Genomic DNA, 17,038 nt, shown 5'->3' on the forward strand with positions numbered 1-17,038 from the left:
CCCTAATGCTCAGGGGCAGTCTTGTAAGAACTATATATTTTACAATATATACATAACAGAAAAGCAAAGCTTGAATTGCAAAACTGTCAATTAAACATCTAAGGAAACTAATGGAGTCAACACTCCCCATCCAAATCACTCGTGATTTTCAGGTTGCTTTCCCTTAAAACTGATTTTGCTTCTGTATCCACTTTTCCTGCTTACATGTCTGTAAAACAGTATAATATTCTTCGGTCACTTTTCAGGCTATACTATTCGAAATAATATTTCTTAAGAAAACAGAAGCGTCAGCAATGAGGACTAACGCAGCATTTCAGATGGAGAGTTATGATCAATGCAATGTTAGCATTAACTTCAGCAAGGCTGGGGTTGCACTCCTGACACCTTAGAAAAGAGTGATGTCTGGCAACAAGACATGATTCAAAAGCAAAACATCAGTGGTATTCAAAAATGCTTCTTGTATCTCACCATATGAAGGAATTCATAGTGGCAAACAGGCATCAGCAACACTAAGGAAATCTATAGAGACTTCTATTCATTTTGACAATATACTGACAGCACTTCCAAAAAGTCTGCAATATCTGATATATTCTAGAAATGTTTAACGATGTCCATTCTCAAATCCCTTACAGAAGTAGAGACTAGTAGGTTTGCATGATAATCAAACACGTCAACAAAACGATAAGGTATGCACGTAAGAGAAAAACCCCACAAGTCTTTTAGGAATCTTTTCTAGTTTATTTTTGTTTAATACGTTTGTAACTTCTGAACCGAGTTACAACAGACATAGAAAACAGTTCAATCCAAATAAAAGTTTCTCAGATCTATAGAAACTGAACTGTGCTCTCCCATTATGTGTTCCTTTGGACATAATGGACCAGACCATACATAAGTTTAATTAAAACCTAGATCTGCAGAACTCGATAGCTCTGCAGTCAGCCGATGGGCAGCTGCTGAGATGCCTCACTGTAAGTAGCAAAAGGAAAGGTAGGAAAAAACCCTCAAATTGTGGACTGCAAAATAAGCAAGCAATAGCTCATCGCCTTCAATAGCACATCCGAGCAGTTCGCTTTGTCACTCCTGCTCTTACAGGGAAACGGCTGCAAAGTAGCAGTGAGCTCTTGAGTAAATAGGACGCTGTTTGAAAAAGCTGTCTCTCTCCCAGCCTGTACCTTCACCCGTGCGCCCAGCGCGCGCTCTGTCTCACAGAGGGATTTTTAACAATCAGCAGTCAAGATCCCTGGAGAAGAGAGATAAAATACAACATAATCAGCTGTAGCTCGCTGACTGGCAATTTGAAAACAAATGTTTAAGAACCCTCAGGCAAATCTGTTTCACTGGCAAGGTATATGTGCCTGTGTGAATATTTACATGAACTCGCGTCCGTATTCTGGAGGAAATTTTATATTTCGTCCAGTTCTGAAAAGACTGGCTTTTCAGCAGCTCTTCTTTCGGCACCTTTAAGACCTGCCTGCGGCTGCCCGGCTCGGAGCCCGCCAGCCCTCCGCAGGGATGTAGTCGTGCAGCGGCGGAGTTTTGAAACACGGGCTTCGCGATCTGAGCGTGAAAAGCGGCCAGACTTTCTTTTCCTTTTTTTTTTTTTTTGAAAGAGTAACAACGTCTGCCACCTTTTGTCCTGTGAGCTACTGCATGTTGCGGAATGATTAATGAAAACCTGTGAACGAGGTGAAAATAGTGAGCATAGGCGGTGTTGAGTCCGGACTAACTCTTGCTGCCGGCTACCTGTTGAGGTGGGTTTACCCAGGCACTTAATTATTTTTCTCTTTCCAAGAGAGCTCATTTAAGCCAAGCTGGACCTGCCTAGCGCGGCTCCAGCCGTGCTGGAAGACGCGACTTCTGAGCCTCCCTAGGAGCGAAGGCAAAAAGCAGAAAGAAGTTTTCTGAGGTGGGGACCGGGACCGGGACCGGGGCCGGTCGGCTCCGCTCCTCTGCCTGCCCGCGGACCGCCCCGCGCTCCGGCTGCCGCCCCGGGGCCCCGCCGGGCAGCCTTGCTGAGGCAACTGCAAGTTAACCGCGGAGCAAAAAAAAGGAGAGGGAAAAAAAAAAGAGGGGGAAAAATCCCGCACCCCTCCTTTCCCCAAGGAGACATCCCCGGGGAGCTCGGTCTCCCGGAGCAACAGGCGGCCGCCAGCGCGGGGAGGCGCGGAGGCTCCGCCGCTCCGCGGGGCGGGCCCGGGGGCAGCGGGGGGGGGGGTGCGCGGGCGCGGCCGGAGCGCCTTCCCCGGCGGAGGAGGCGGCGGGGGCGCCGGGCCCCGCCGCCAGCCGGGCGGAGCGCGCTGCCTGCCAGGGGGCGGCCGGGGCTGCCGCGCCGCCTCCGCGCCCGGCGGCGCAGGCTGCGCCCCTGCGAGCGGCGGGGCACCCTGCGCGGAGGCACCCTCCTCCCTTCCCTCCCTCCCTGCCGCCGCCCGGCGCTGGCAGGGGGTGGCCGCCCCTGGCTCGCCGCGGCCCGCGGTGCCGGGGAGCGGCGGCTCCGCTTTCCGCCCGCGGGAACTTTGGCCGGCGCGCAAGGGGGAGGATGGAGCCGGGGGAGCCCGCGGCAGCGCCCCTCAACCGGTCCCGAGCTGAGGCAGAGCCGCCCCGCGGGGAGTTCAACCTCTCCGGGCTGCCGGAGGCGGAGGGGAAGCCCCTCTTCGGCATCGGCATCGAGAACTTCATCACCTTGATCGTCTTCGGCTTGATCTTCACCCTGGGGGTGCTGGGCAACTCGCTGGTGATCACGGTGCTGGCGAGGAGCAAGCCAGGCAAGCGCCGCAGCACCACCAACATCTTCATCCTCAACCTGAGCATCGCTGACCTGGCCTACCTGCTCTTCTGCATCCCCTTCCAGTCCACAGTCTATGTGCTCCCCACCTGGGTGCTGGGCGCCTTCATCTGCAAGTTCATCCACTACTTCTTCACCGTCTCCATGCTGGTGAGCATCTTCACGCTCTCGGCCATGTCCGTGGACCGCTACGTGGCCATCGTGCACTCCCGACGCTCCTCGGCCTTGCGCGTTTCCCGCAACGCGCTGCTGGGTGTGGGGCTCATCTGGGCGCTCTCCTTCGCCATGGCCTCACCTGTGGCTCACCACCAGCGCCTCTTCCACCGCGAAGCCAGCAACCAGACCTTTTGCTGGGAGCACTGGCCCAACCCACGCCACAAGAAGGTCTATGTGGTTTGCACGTTCGTCTTCGGATATCTGCTCCCGCTGCTGCTCATCTCCTTCTGCTATGCCAAGGTGGGGCAAAGTTGGTAGTGGTGAAGGGTATGTAAAAGGGATGGGGGGACAGTGTGGAGGGTGTCCGTGAGCTGTGGGGCCATCTCTGGGCACGTGGAGGGACATGGCACTGTCAGGAGGCAAAGGGGCAGGGGTGAGTTTGTGGCGCAAAGGGAGAGGGCAGGTTTCATAACCGAGGGATGCCTGGGGGGGACACGTTCATGTGTGTGGCACAGACAGGTCAGGACAGGGATTGTGCGGGGGGTGTGTGGGGAGGTATTCTGGCAATTACTGGGGTCCCTCTGCCAGATTTCCTTGTTGCAAAGTGCTAAGAAGCCCCAGTGCTCTGCTGCTTTCTCTGTCAACACAACTCTCCTATTTTCTTGCAGCGGTGTATGAGGAGTTTAGCTCAAATAAAGTACAACAAAGCAACAAGTTGTTCAGGCTTCAGACGAAGAATTGTCATTCTTTAAAATGCAGTGCACTTAAAAATGACACAAATCCACCAGTCTGGTCTGATCCAGTTAACAAGTTAAGAGCAAAAGGTGCATCACGCTGCCTGGTCCCTGTGAGCCCTGTCTTGCCCCAGTTGAAGTGGATGGGAGATTTACCTCTGACTTCAGCAAGGGCAGGCGGTGCTAGGCAGCAGTGCATGAGGACCAAGGCAGGAAAAAGCAGTAAGTAAGAGTGCCTGAATAAGGGTATCTAAGGACTTTTCTGCTCAGGCAAACTGTCACATTTTTCTGTGAATATTTATTGCGGCCTTCAGCGTAGGGTCCACTGCTTGCTGCTGGACAGGATCTGGAGCACCAGCTGCTACCTGCTGAGTTAGGCAGAGATCCTCCTGTTTCTGTGCCAGCAACCTTCAGTAGTAGGATTTCTCCTTAGGCAGTAATTGACAATTGAAAGGATAGGTCTGCTCTTGCAAATAAGGACTGCTTAAGTGTTGAGAAGCCAGTTCTTTAATTGGCAAGTTCAATAGATGTAACTATTTAATTTGAACAAATAATTTTATGTTCTGTTCAGTTTTCTATGTATTACATCAGCTTAATTGTGATGTGCAAATTAAGGCTAGAATGGCATCCAGCTCCGCTAAAACCAAGTTATGCAGAAGTCAAAGGATAAATTTTCTAAATTACTGTTTGTAATGAAACAAGTCCAACCTGGCAAACGGAGAAGAGATACGTGTTTTCATACATAAACTGAATTCTGTTTTCTCTGGGTGAATACACCGGTATTTCATCTACAGTGGCGAATATGACTGAGCTGGGAGAGGGGTGAAACTTGCAGTAGCCATAGATCATCAGAGTTTTAAGAAAATATTACATATTTCAGGGAGAATGTTATGGAATGTGTGCAGAGGGAGCTTTTCAGCTATTAAGAATTCTTGTATTTTTCAAAGCCAAAGCATCTTCAGTTTCAAGCATAAAGTACCAGCCTTCAAAGTAATTATATGACAGAAGATTGGAAACAAATCTTTCAAAATTAAGACAGTCTTGCATAGCATAGGGGGGGAAAAAAGGAAATATGCTTAAACAAAATATAAGTATAGTAAATATAACACACCTTGTTGTTACAAAGCACCACTACAGAAGTAGATCTCTCAATATTAGTATGAATATGTGGTTAAAAAAAACCCCACAAAACCCCAAAACATAAAAAAGCCAAACCAACAAGCAACCCTATGTGAAATGCATGCCCAGAACAAGTTCATAAAATCAGGGCCACTCGAAGTTACAACTAAAATCGTGTGCTTAAATTATTGTCAGGCTAAGATCTCACCCTTGCTTGGTGATGTGTTTTGAGCCTGTATGTATGATCCTGCTTGCCATGGTGTCAGGCTGGAAGATCCAACCTGAAGGCATGAGTTTTAGGAGATACCTGGGAGATAGCTGCTATTCCCATCAGTGCCAATGAGGCTGAAAAATGCCATGACTTGTACAAGGCTACTGGAGGTATTTGTACCCTGCAGCGTAAAGGCTCATCCCTGTCCTCATTAGAAGCCACTGCCAAATATCCAACTGCAATATTTTGGCACGTGGGACAGGGTGAGGGAGAAATTAAGGATGATAGTAGCTGAAAATCAGAGCTGGAGTTTTAGATTTGTCAAAGCCATTGCTACTCTCACAGGTCTCGAACAAAGTGGTCACTGCGAGCTTTTATTGATGTCACTGAAGTGCTATGAAGTACAAGTATTTTGGCTTCTGAATGCATGCAGGGTTAGAAGATTGCTGCTGTGTAATAGCCTCAGAAGTATTATAAAAATAAATGCATTAGTTTCTTATGGACTTCACTGGTTTTCATGAACTGTGGATCAGCTAAATAACGCAATCTTCTGATACAGTAGATTAAGACAAAGGAGACTCATTTCTCTATTTGAATATATTGCCTTTTCCAGACTCCTTTAAGGCAGTTCTGTTTCTTTTATAAGCAAATTGCAATTGAACTTTCAGTTTTGAAAGTCTCATTTTTTAAGCACTCTAATAGGGAGCCAAGCTCTTTCTCTCTCTCACTCTCTCTTAAATTATGTTAGGAGAGATTTGTATTTTCCCCAGTGGACAGCAATACTGTTACAACCTACGGAAGTGCTGAAATACTGCTAGGTATTTGGAAACAGCGTCCTCCCACAAAATCAGAACTGGAAATCTCACATGATGTGCTCTTAAGGCAGAGATTTATGAGACTGTGCTCTGTGTCCTGTGTGTACAGCTACCCGTTTCCTCTCTCCCACAAATAACTTTGGTTCAGTTTCAACCAAATTTGATAGGAGAGTGAAAATATCAGAAGGAAAGATATTCCCCTAGTTTTGTGAAAACAGGAGTCAGTGAAGAAGGTAGAGGGTCTCTGTCATCCTCTCTCCTTTAAGAGTCAGTTTGCACTCAGCTGTTAAACATCAGGCAAGCCATAGGGGGAAGAGGTCTTATGTGGCATCTACTCATGGAGGAGACCCATCTTTTTGGGAACACACAGTCAAGAAATTACAAATCCATAGTAAACCAGCTTTTGTTAGCTCACAGAACTACTCTTGAAAGGAGCTTACTACTCCAGCCAGAGGAGCAGTGCTTATATAGTTATTAGTTGAGTTACAGCGCTGCATACTTGTGGACAGCCTCTATTTTTATTTTTTTACTGCTTATCATATTACTTGGCATATTTTTTTGACACTGACTTTTTGTATATGTTTTGTAACACTGCTACAATGTTTGCTCACTAATGGCCAATGTTCTTAAAGGCCAAAGTGATAAATGATTCCCAGTGAGCTTCTAACAATTGACATCTGCTAGGATAGTGCAATGTGACAACTGATTTTTGGTGCCTCTGCTTTTGAGTACCCAGTTACGAAGATTCAGTCCTTGAAAGTCAGGCCTCCTTCAATCAAACCTTTAGGTTGGACACCTAAAATCATTAGCAAACTTTTCCTTTTATAGAGGTATAATGTTAAAAGCTTTTTTTAAAAAAATATTTCTTGACTTAAGAATGTTTCCACTATTATCTATCATTCTGAACATTCTGAATTCATGGAAATCATGTATGATTTATAGACTTGGTTAAAAGTACGCCATAAAAAGTAGGCGTCTCAACATAAAATACAAGCTTATATGGTTCTTGGCTTGAGATATTACATCTTAAATTTTGCTGAGCAGTGAGAGAAAACTTTATTAAACTACACTGAAAAGAAAAAATAAAGGGTATGACACATTAGTGACACACTATTAAATGAAAGAGGTTGAAGGATCTGTTGTGACAATAGAAGTAGCAGCATTACTTTAAAAAATGGATTGCAGGCAATGGCACTCGAATTTAAATCAGGTTCATACTATAAAATGTGGTTCAGAATATAATGCTCGCATTATGGCTCTGTTAAACAAGCAGTTCATTCTTATTAGATAATGACCTTGGGTAGGCTGTCCTGCTGCATGACTTTCAATGGCTGATGATGAAGGTATAGACAGTGGAATGATTATATACTGCCAGGCAGGAAATATGCTTTGCAACAGTGTAGACTTCAAACTTTTACAATGTTTGGTAGACTTGCACAGATAGCTTAAGCTATTTTTTTCTCTCTCCCTTATTGGAAAAATCCCTTTCTCAGCTTGATTTGGTCATAGTCCCTCAGCCTGGGCTCTCAAACCTTCTTGAATGTAGTCCCTGAAACAACTGGAAGAAAAAAAAAAAAAGAAAAAGAAATGGGTAGTCTGTAGGCAAAATCAGGGCCTCCCAAATGCCATCAGTGGTAGTTGTGGTAGTACAGTCTGGACCAGACTGGAACTTCTTATACTTCTATGATCCTACAAGTCTCCTTACACCCTCTTTCACAACAGCATAACTTTCTTCCCACAGCACCCCACCCTCATCTCCAGAAAACAGGAAAGCTATTCCTTCCCCGAGAGCCAAATAAGATCTCTGATCAATAGGTACATGAAAGCTGGAGTTAGAAACATTTCATGCAAAGAGTTAATTTTTCCACAGAGCTGAATTTTTAAAAAATGTAATACCTTATGAGAATAGGTTGTGACCTAATTTTTAGCAAGGTGGGTATTTCATTCAATGAGTTAAAAATGCATGTGCAAATGTATTAGTGGATATTTTGAAAGACTTTCATTAGAGAAATAACCTGAGACAAATTAAGAGGCACATGTAGAATTATTATTCATTGAGGTGAAGTGACAGTGGCTGTTAGAGGAACAATTGATTGTTCCTTGGCCCAGAGAAGAGATAATTTGAACAGGAGAGTGAGGAGAGGTGTCTTTGATTTGCCTTGTAGTGTTTGTGCATAAACATGGCTCTTAATATCCCTCCACGGCATTCTGTGTAGGTCTCTGAGTGCTGTTCCACTGCTGTTGATAGGTAATTAAATTCTGCCTATTTCTCTTGCTGCTGGTTTGCATACCATCTGGTACACTACCACATAGAGCCAGCATGTTTTCACTGTAGAGGCTTATTTTATGAAATATGTATATAATCTGAAAGAGGGGAAGTTGAGAAGGATTCATTGGAAGGTTATAATCTAAATCTTCAACAAACCCCTCCACTCCCCACTCCCCCCCAACCTCCCCCCCCCCAATATCCAATTTAAGAGTTTTGTCTACTGCATCCTTCTTTGGACTGGAGAGAGATACAATGCAAACATTTGTGCTAAAAGTTTCAGAATAAAAGAAAAAAATGTTTGTAACTTTAAAAGAAGATTTTGCAGTTCTGATTTCTGGGAAGAGTTTATCTGACTTTAGTTTTGGGCTGTGAGGGGAAATCGCAGTACAGTACAGTCTCTGGGATGGGATTTGCAAAGGTCCAGTAGAAACAGCCTGTCATTGTCAGTTATGTGAAGGGGGTATGATAGGTAAAGCAGCAGTGATGGGAAGTGAACTTCACTGTGTTTCTCCTATGCTGTTTGTTTTTTCATTTTTCACCCATGGACTAAGCAATTCAGCTGTTATATACACGGTGACAGCAGGTGAATAAAGAGTGAGTGAGCCAGAGGGTCGTCTCTCTGGTCTTCTGCTGGACCTCAGGGGCTCTTCTATCCTTTCCTTCTGGTCTGCCTCATCCTGGAGAAGAAAGAAGGGCTGAAGCCAAAATGGGACTTTCTCAGAGAAAACCCATTTATTTTTCTCCTGCCTTTCCTGAGCTCAAGGTTAGCCTTGGTAGCAGCCTGGCTAATGTTTCAGAATAGGGACGGCATGCAGGGCTGAGTCTTTCACGTGCAAACATTTTAGTGCACAGATAAGCACAAATGAACTGCACTTCCAATCTTAAGTGATTACAAGTAATTTTTATTTTTATTGTTGTTTGTGATTCACTGGTAGCTAAGAGTAGATACTTAAAAGTGGAATCCACTGATGAGCTATGGTTATTCACAAATACCATCTTATTTCGTTTAATTCATTATGTATGTTTCTAAGACTCAAATGCTAGAGTGAGATCAAGTCTATAGGTCATCTTGTCTGGTGTCTGTCCTGGTAGTGGTTAGCCATGCATCCCAAAGAAAACAGAGAAAATGTCCCCAGATGATATATGAGAATTTGAATTTATACCCTTTTCACCACCTCAAGAAGTCTCCTTATAAGCCCTAAAATTTAGTGTTATATTCCTTAAAAAAAATCTTTTTAATGCTGGATGATCTTACCTATTAAATTGTTCTCAGTTCATCTTAGAGCTATGTAAAGTGCAACCGAGCATCTTCATCATCTAACTGAGCTCTACACTCTGACACTCTCTACAAAAAATTTCCTTTACCGTATTTTAATTAAACTCTCAAGTTTAATTAAGCATCTCCTTTTTTAATTCTGTATGGTTTGCAACTTGTTAAACACATTCAGTTGAAGAGCATATTCCCTGCCCTCCATGCCTACAAATCATGCCATACTAATATATTAGATTCAGTTAATAATGACTGCAGATAAAGTAGGGCATACGCCTCTGTGCATCCACTATCCAAAATCTTATGTGTAAATCATTTTGTTAAAATTTGGACCCTGCTCTTGGATGATGAGCCTTTTTGAGACATATTTTAAAAAATTAATTGTGAAAGGTACATGAAAAGTATCATCAAATTGTTGATAAAGGTCATGCCTCATGTGAGATACATTTTAGTATAAATTATTTTTGAAAGCCTAAGCTTCTGTCGAAGATCAGATAGCGCCAACATCCTGATTATATTAACCAAACATCCATCTGAAGAAAGCAAATTATGCAGGTGACTCAGAAAAGCTCTGACTCAAAACATACACTTTTTATGTTACATGCAGTAAAGGTCATTCTGAATTAACAAGCATTGACATTTTTATGGAAGAAGAATGATTGCTAATTCTAGGTGCATGATAGGTTTCCATTTGTTGCCTCGTTCATTTGTAATATGTATTTGTTATGTAATACAGCTGAATTTTTATATAAGAATTCAGTTGTGGTCTGCTTCATATTTGTTGATTCACACAGATGCAGATAGGTAATTCTTTTGGATTTTATACTGTGCACTTTTGTTGTGCACCTATATGTTAATTGGATCAGTGATGTTTGTAAGTGACTCATGCAGTACTGGAGAGCATACTCTAAAATATATGGGTTTGAATTTTAGAAAACGGTGAAGTACAAGATGCGAATTAATCTTTTCAGGTTCTTAATCATCTGCATAAGAAGTTGAGAAACATGTCAAAGAAGTCAGAAGCGTCCAAGAAAAAGGTAGATTGCTTTCATTACCAATATCTATTTGTTTATATCTTAGTTTTATGGCTAAGCTAATTTGGTATTACATTGCTTGTTACCAAAGATGTAATGGAGAGAAGGAGGTGAAGTGAAGTATTTGATGACGTATTCAGTGTCTCTCTGAACTTAGCAGGATTGGAATCTTTTCTGATCCAAGTTTTCCATCGCAGTGCATCAAGCCATTACCTGAGATTCCCTGAGACATTTTGAACTTCAGAGCACCTGAAATTTAGACATGGAGAGACAACCTGTCTCTAATATTAAATGGTTTTTTTTGCCTCACAGGAATTTTTCCCTAACTTGTAAATCTTTTTATTATTATTTATTTTTTTAACTAGCTGAATTTTTTAATGTTTTATGAAGAATTCCTAGGTTGTATGATGAGACTTTAAAATGAGGTGTATTGTGCTTCCTGATAGGAGTCTAATAAGAACCTTCTAATGATTCTGCAATTCTTCTATTGATTTTCCACAAAAAGTTTTTTTCTCTTATGTTCAAGGCTTAAGTTATATACTTGTTACAAGTAGAATCATGAAAGGTCTTTAAAGCAGAATATAAGCTTTGTGATTTAGAACAATATTTGAAAGATGTGTTTATATATTGAATTTGTCAGTTAATATAATATGGTTCTGATTTTTGAGCAGATATGACCACAGTAATCATTTGACTAACTTCTCAGTTTATGAATGTGGAGTCAGAAAAACCCCTTAGGCTATAGCTCTTCATTTGATCTGATCACTATTACCATATGGGCATGCAGACTGTCTGCAATGTAAATGAGATATACATGGGCTCAACAGGGAATAAGTAATCTATTATTTATGCATTCTCTATTTTTTTGAAAAATATCCTAGTCAATAGATTTTAATTCCTAGAATTAAAAACATTATGACCCTGATTCTGTAAAATACTTAACATATATACTTTTGCACTTAATGTTGTCAAGGCCAAAGGTGTAGTTTTCAAAGGCGTTCTGTACATTGCCATCTCTACTCTCATCTAAATTATTCTCAAACTGGAAATATCTGTGTATTTCCTCTAAACACTAACTCTTTAAAACTGCAAGTAAAAATCAGATCTGGCTAGGAACTAGCTTTCATAGCTTCAGGGAAAAGTATTACAGATATGCCCAAGACTGCTTGGACCTATCAGGGTCCAGTAACCAAAGGGCAAAAAAAAAAAAGCAGCCCAAAACTTTTTTTGCCTTAGAAAATAAGTTTCTGATCCTAAGGTTGCTGTCTCTGGTTACTGTATCTTTCTTCTTTTCCTTCTACTGTTTTGTTAAGAATGCATTTCAGGCTTAATTATACATTTCTAGCTTTATTCAAACCTTTCTGAAAATTTCAATAGTAGAATCTTAAAATTAATTTGCTATATGTGTGGAAAAAAAGTTAATGAAAAATATGAATGTGCCTAAATGCTATTTTTCGTGCTTTTTGGTCACAAAGCATCGATATTAACATCATGTATTTCAGGCGGTTTTTATTTGCTAATGAGAAACCCAAAGCAAGCTCCCGTTAGGTAAACAAGAGCTGCACTTTAGTGTTACCTTGGTTGCAAGGAACAGTGATGATTTTGGAAAGGTAAGCTCTGAAGTCAGGCTTAGGAGGAATAATGGGATAAAACAGATGTTGTGAGGTTTCCTAATGCAAAATTACTTATTCTGCAGATACGGAATACCTGAAGTAAAATAGTTACAAGAGACACGTGGTCAACCTCTGCTTTCAGGTTCATCTATACAGTCTATTGAAACTCAGTGATTTTCCTAGTGTAATTTTTTTTTAGAATTCTGAACAAACTGAAGTAATATACCTCTTTTGAAGTAATTGTGCGTGTGGTGTCCAGACAATCTGTTTTCAGTTGGAATATTAACACATTGAAGGGATCAGAGAATGAACTGCTCTTAACTTGTACTTCCTTGTTAGCACATATTCTCCTGATGAGACCTGAAAGAGAAAATATTTATGTGGCTGTTTGTTAGTGGCAACTGACTTAAAGGCCATAGGGCTAAGTAGAGGAAAGGCTTGTGAAAACAGATGAATCCTTGAGACTACACAAATTATATTTACTACAGATATAATGTCCTTTGGTTTCTGAGATTTTGCTAACCAACAACAGTATCTGTCGTAAATTATTTTGCCTTGTTGCCACAGAAATCAAACTTTTTTTCCTGTACATTTCTATAAGTTATGCTGTGATTAGGTAGGTCAGTCTGAATTATTACCAAGCATTAATCAATTCAAGAAGTATAGACCAAGTTCAATAAACTAGCAAAAAGTCTAGATATTCTGTGTGCTGCAGTATTTATCACTCTGTGGCCACTGGGTTAGTTTTGCCTGTGAAGAAGAGCCTAAGTTATCTGAAAAATTATGTTGCAAAGTGTTAATATAGTATAATGGTCCATAACGTAATATGCTTTGGAATTAATATTAGGCTTTTATTGGGAGAGTGATTTAGTTGAAAGAGGTACTTGTTAGAGGAGTAGATATTAATTAGTTGAGCAACTGCAAAGCACTAACTGCTCTTTCTGAAGTAAGTGAAAGCTAAAAAAACCATGGACATTCAAACTCCATTGTGCCCTGGCAGAACACCTTCAGCAACTGAAAGGTCTGTACTGACTGATACTGTAGCTGTCTGGATGGATCTGATGAACTTGATGGCCCTTCCTCTCATAAATAATGAAAGTGGAGTCAGGAGGCAGCAATGAGGATATTTTGTGTTCCATTTTTCTGAATTCAGGTTTGGTGGTAAGATTTAATTTCCAGATTGAGTTTGACAATGTGCAATCACCAGAAATTTCAAGCTCCTTCCTTTTCTCTTTCTTTCCCTAGTTGTATCCCAGAGTGTTTTTGTATGATTCTCCCTCTGGAAATTTTATGTTCAAAGGAGAGACTTTCAAAAAAGCTCCTGTTCCTTTTGTAGACACTTGAGCAAAGTGTTTGTCTGACTGTTCTAAGCTCTTCCACTAGCTGCCTTTGTGTATAACAGATCTCTCTTGAAATTTTGGTCAGAAATCCTTGTGCACCGTACTAAAATATAGATCATTACATCTGGATGAGATTTCCCAAAGACCGATGTTATCATTATTTTATATCAAGCTTGTGTCCACCTGAGAAAAGGCTAGGCTTTTGTGTAGGGAATCAGGAACATCATTCTTTACCTTCGAGCAAAGTTATACATTTGCCTTTTACTGTGGCATTTTCAAGGCTAAGGTTTTCCTTGCAGTAGTTCACTCCACAAAATAAAGCCCATGTAGGTAATGGAGTAAAATCAGGAATAAATATTGCAAAGTGTGTTCTCTCTCAGTATACCTCCCCCCCCCCCCCCCCCCCCAATAATGGTTTTGAAGCAGGTTTAAAGCTGATTCTTCAAGTGCTCATCAGACATCTGTGTTTTCCTTTCCCTGTCTCAGACAGCACAGACTGTGTTGGTGGTGGTAGTGGTTTTTGGCATCTCCTGGCTGCCGCATCACGTGATTCATCTCTGGGCTGAATTTGGATTTTTCCCACTGACTCAAGCCTCCTTTCTCTTCAGAGTAACTGCACACTGCCTGGCTTACAGCAATTCTTCTGTGAACCCGATTATATACGCATTTCTCTCTGAAAATTTTAGGAAGGCCTACAAACAAGTCTTCAAATGCCAGATCGGTAACGAGTCACCTCTGAATGACGCCAAGGAAAATAGAAGTCGGATAGATACACCACCATCTACCAACTGTACACATGTGTGACCTTTGAAAAGTCCTGTATGTTGGCTTTTCATTTGTGTGAACTAAACACCTGGAAAACAAAGCACAATGAGCTTTATCTTGGGTTTCTTGATAAAGCTAATTGGCATTTAATGTACTGAAGTTGCGTTTGTAGCAAAAGTTTGTGAAACTGGTGTGAAAGAAAACTAAGCTGATCCTTTGAATCTCAGATAGCTGTCAAATGAGGCTTTTGGACCTCTAAAAGATACTCGAGAAAAAAATGCTGGAGACGATATGTCTGTATTCTTACTAAGCATACGGTGTGTAAACGTTCAAATATACAAGAAGGAAATGTTGATATGAACAAGTAACTTTCTGACATCTTACTCTATCGAAGTGAAGAGATGGCTAAATTTTCTGTCTTATAGATAATAAATACCGTAGTAGTATGATTTCAGAGAAGAAAACTTTTGTTCTCTCTTCAGATTGTTTTGACAATGCCTTTTCTCTTTTTAAAGTAAAGATGGGCTCTCATTTGGAGTTGAAATAACCCGTGTACAACTTGAGGCAATTGCTTTAGAGAGGAAATGCTGATTTTATCTGTTTAGCTGTCTTTTTAATGTAACATACTGAGTAATGATGGACTTTTTTCAACTTCATATGCCTGCCTTACTGTATACACAGAACTTTTGTGTATGCTATATAAGGTTTTGTTTATGACCTGCATGTAGTTGTACCAAAATTGAGGATTTGTGTCTATCTGAGGGAAACTTTTCTTCATGTGTTGCATATGCGTGTGTGTGTACGTTTTGTTAACTTTATAGACTTTGAGATGGAGATACAGTTTTAAATGTGCAATATATACATATGCTTTAAAATATTATGTTCCATAAAGCAACTCTGGGCAATGCTTAAGCGTTTAAAAATAACATTCCCTTAAAAGTTATAGGAGGGGCTTGATATCATGTAGCTCTAAACTGGAAAAATTCAGAAGGATGCATTTAAATCAATACAAAGTATATAAGGTAAATGGTCCAATTCTGCAAATTCTTAAATAAGATGAGTAGTTTCAGCAATTTTGTAGAAGTACTTAATATGTCTTTAAGTGGTAAACCACTGAAGAAATAGTGGAAGGGCACTCAGTCCTTCGAGAACATTATTGTTAGCTGGAGTAAGATATGCTTTTACCTTTTTTATTAATGACCCATAGACTCATAGAGTAAATTAAGTTGAAGGAACCTCCGAACATCCTCTCAAGGCAGGGCTACCCTCAGAGTTGGATCGCTTCCTTGTCTAGGCAAGTTTTGCAAATTTCTAAGGATGGTGATTCAACAATTTTTTTTGGGCAACCTGTGCCAGTGCCTAATCACCCTCACGAAAATATTTTTTCTTATCCCCAGCTGGGATTTCCCTTGATGTAGCTCGTGACCATTGCCTTCTGGCCTTTCGCTGTGTACTTAAGTCTTCTCTCTAACTAACTAATATGTAATTTAAGATGGCAATTAATTTTCCCCCCAGCCTTCTCTTCTGAAACAATGTGTCACTCTCAGTCTCTCCTCATCTGTTGTGCTCCAGCTCCCTGGCTGGATTAGCGGCCTTCCACTGGCCTTCCTCCAGCATATCCATGCCTCTCATGAACTGGGGTGTTCAAAACTGAACAGTGTGTTCCAGATGTGGCCTCACGAGCACTGAGTAGATTAATCACTTCCCTTGACCCGTTTGCTGATTCTTGCTCATACAGCCCAGTATTACAGTAATTTATTGCTGCAAGGGTACACTGCTGACTCGTATTTAATTTCTGCTTTACAAACACTCTCGTGTCCTTTTCTGCAGAATTGCACTGAGTTCCAGTCCAAGTTTCAGGACTTTGCTTTTGGCTTTGTTGAACTTCATGCATTTGATAGCTGTCACTTCCATTCTTCCGGCTTATCAAGGACCCTCTGAAAGGTAACCCTGCTCTCCAGCATATCCACCATTCCTCAGGTTTGGTATTATGTGCAAACTTGCTGAGAGAGTCCTGCACCCTTGTCTGGGTCTTTGAAGATGCTAAATAGTGTTGGCCAGATGCTCTGTCAGTTTTCTTTTTCTCCACAAACCTGCTTTAAAAAAACAAAGCTCAGATGTGGTGGGACCACATCAACTATGGAGGGTTAGCTCACATGAAAATGTCTACGTTTGTGTGTCAGTATTGTCTGCTTGGAATCAGTAAAATAATGTTGAAGACATGCTATTGCATGCATGGTGTTTGTGTCCATTCTTTCATATGAAGAGACAGTTTGATGATATTGCTAGGAACACAAAATATATGAAAAAAAACTCAGCTGGAGAAGATAGGTTTATCTGTGCAGGAAACCATTTTCTGAGTTAGGATTGAGGTTAGAAAACACAGCCTAGAACAATGTTGAAGTTCCTTTGAGTTTTCAGATCCTCATCACCCACTCTAATCACTCAAATTACTAAAGCACTATCAGATTTCAGCTGAATTTATAACATCTTAGGCGATTCTACATCTTTGAAAATTACATTTTTTTGTTTTAAAAAATTGCCTGTGATTTTATTACTTTGACTAAGAAATTACAATGTAAATATGTAATTGTATAAAGTTAACATGCTGAGTTTATTGTTTCACCTGGAAAAGGCTTTTTTTTCTTAATTGTACATAATTTTAAACCCAGGTGCTTGATAGTAATGGAGCTACATCTGTTTGAAATTTTAAGGATGAGGGGGTGGGGGGACAGACTGCAGTAACAGCTAGTTAGAAAGGCCCCACCTGGTTCCTGGTGAGTATCAGTAAAACTTCCACCTCACTTTTCAGAGAAACCTTAAGAAGCAGCTGACACTCCAAGGCTCAATTCCCTGCCTAAAACACGCTTTTGTTGATCCATGTCTCTAGTGTGACTTTGACGTACTCAGCTGTGACACAGAGGTTGTGA

General features: G+C 41.2%; 1 protein-coding gene across 1 annotated transcript; it reads left to right on the forward strand.

Annotated features, from left to right (window-relative positions):
* The first annotated feature begins 2,536 nt into the window (after positions 1–2,536).
* Positions 2,537–14,147, forward strand: GALR1 (galanin receptor 1). The gene is made up of 3 exons (XM_050892675.1): positions 2,537–3,238; positions 10,328–10,393; positions 13,830–14,147. Exons 1-3 carry the CDS (start codon positions 2,537–2,539, stop codon positions 14,145–14,147), a joined length of 1,086 nt encoding a protein of 361 aa, XP_050748632.1.
* The last annotated feature ends 2,891 nt before the right edge of the window (positions 14,148–17,038 follow it).

Source organism: Gymnogyps californianus, chromosome 2 (assembly GCF_018139145.2).
Source record: "Gymnogyps californianus isolate 813 chromosome 2, ASM1813914v2, whole genome shotgun sequence".
NCBI lineage: Eukaryota > Metazoa > Chordata > Aves > Accipitriformes > Cathartidae > Gymnogyps > Gymnogyps californianus.

Coding starts and splice junctions, on each gene's coding strand:
- GALR1 (XM_050892675.1), top strand. CDS start 2,537: ATGGAGCCGGGGGAGCCCGCGGCAGCGCCCCTCAACCGGTCCCGAGCT. Junction 3,239..10,327: donor TCTCCTTCTGCTATGCCAAG/GTGGGGCAAAGT, acceptor TAATCTTTTCAG/GTTCTTAATCATCTGCATAA. Junction 10,394..13,829: donor CAGAAGCGTCCAAGAAAAAG/GTAGATTGCTTT, acceptor TCCCTGTCTCAG/ACAGCACAGACTGTGTTGGT.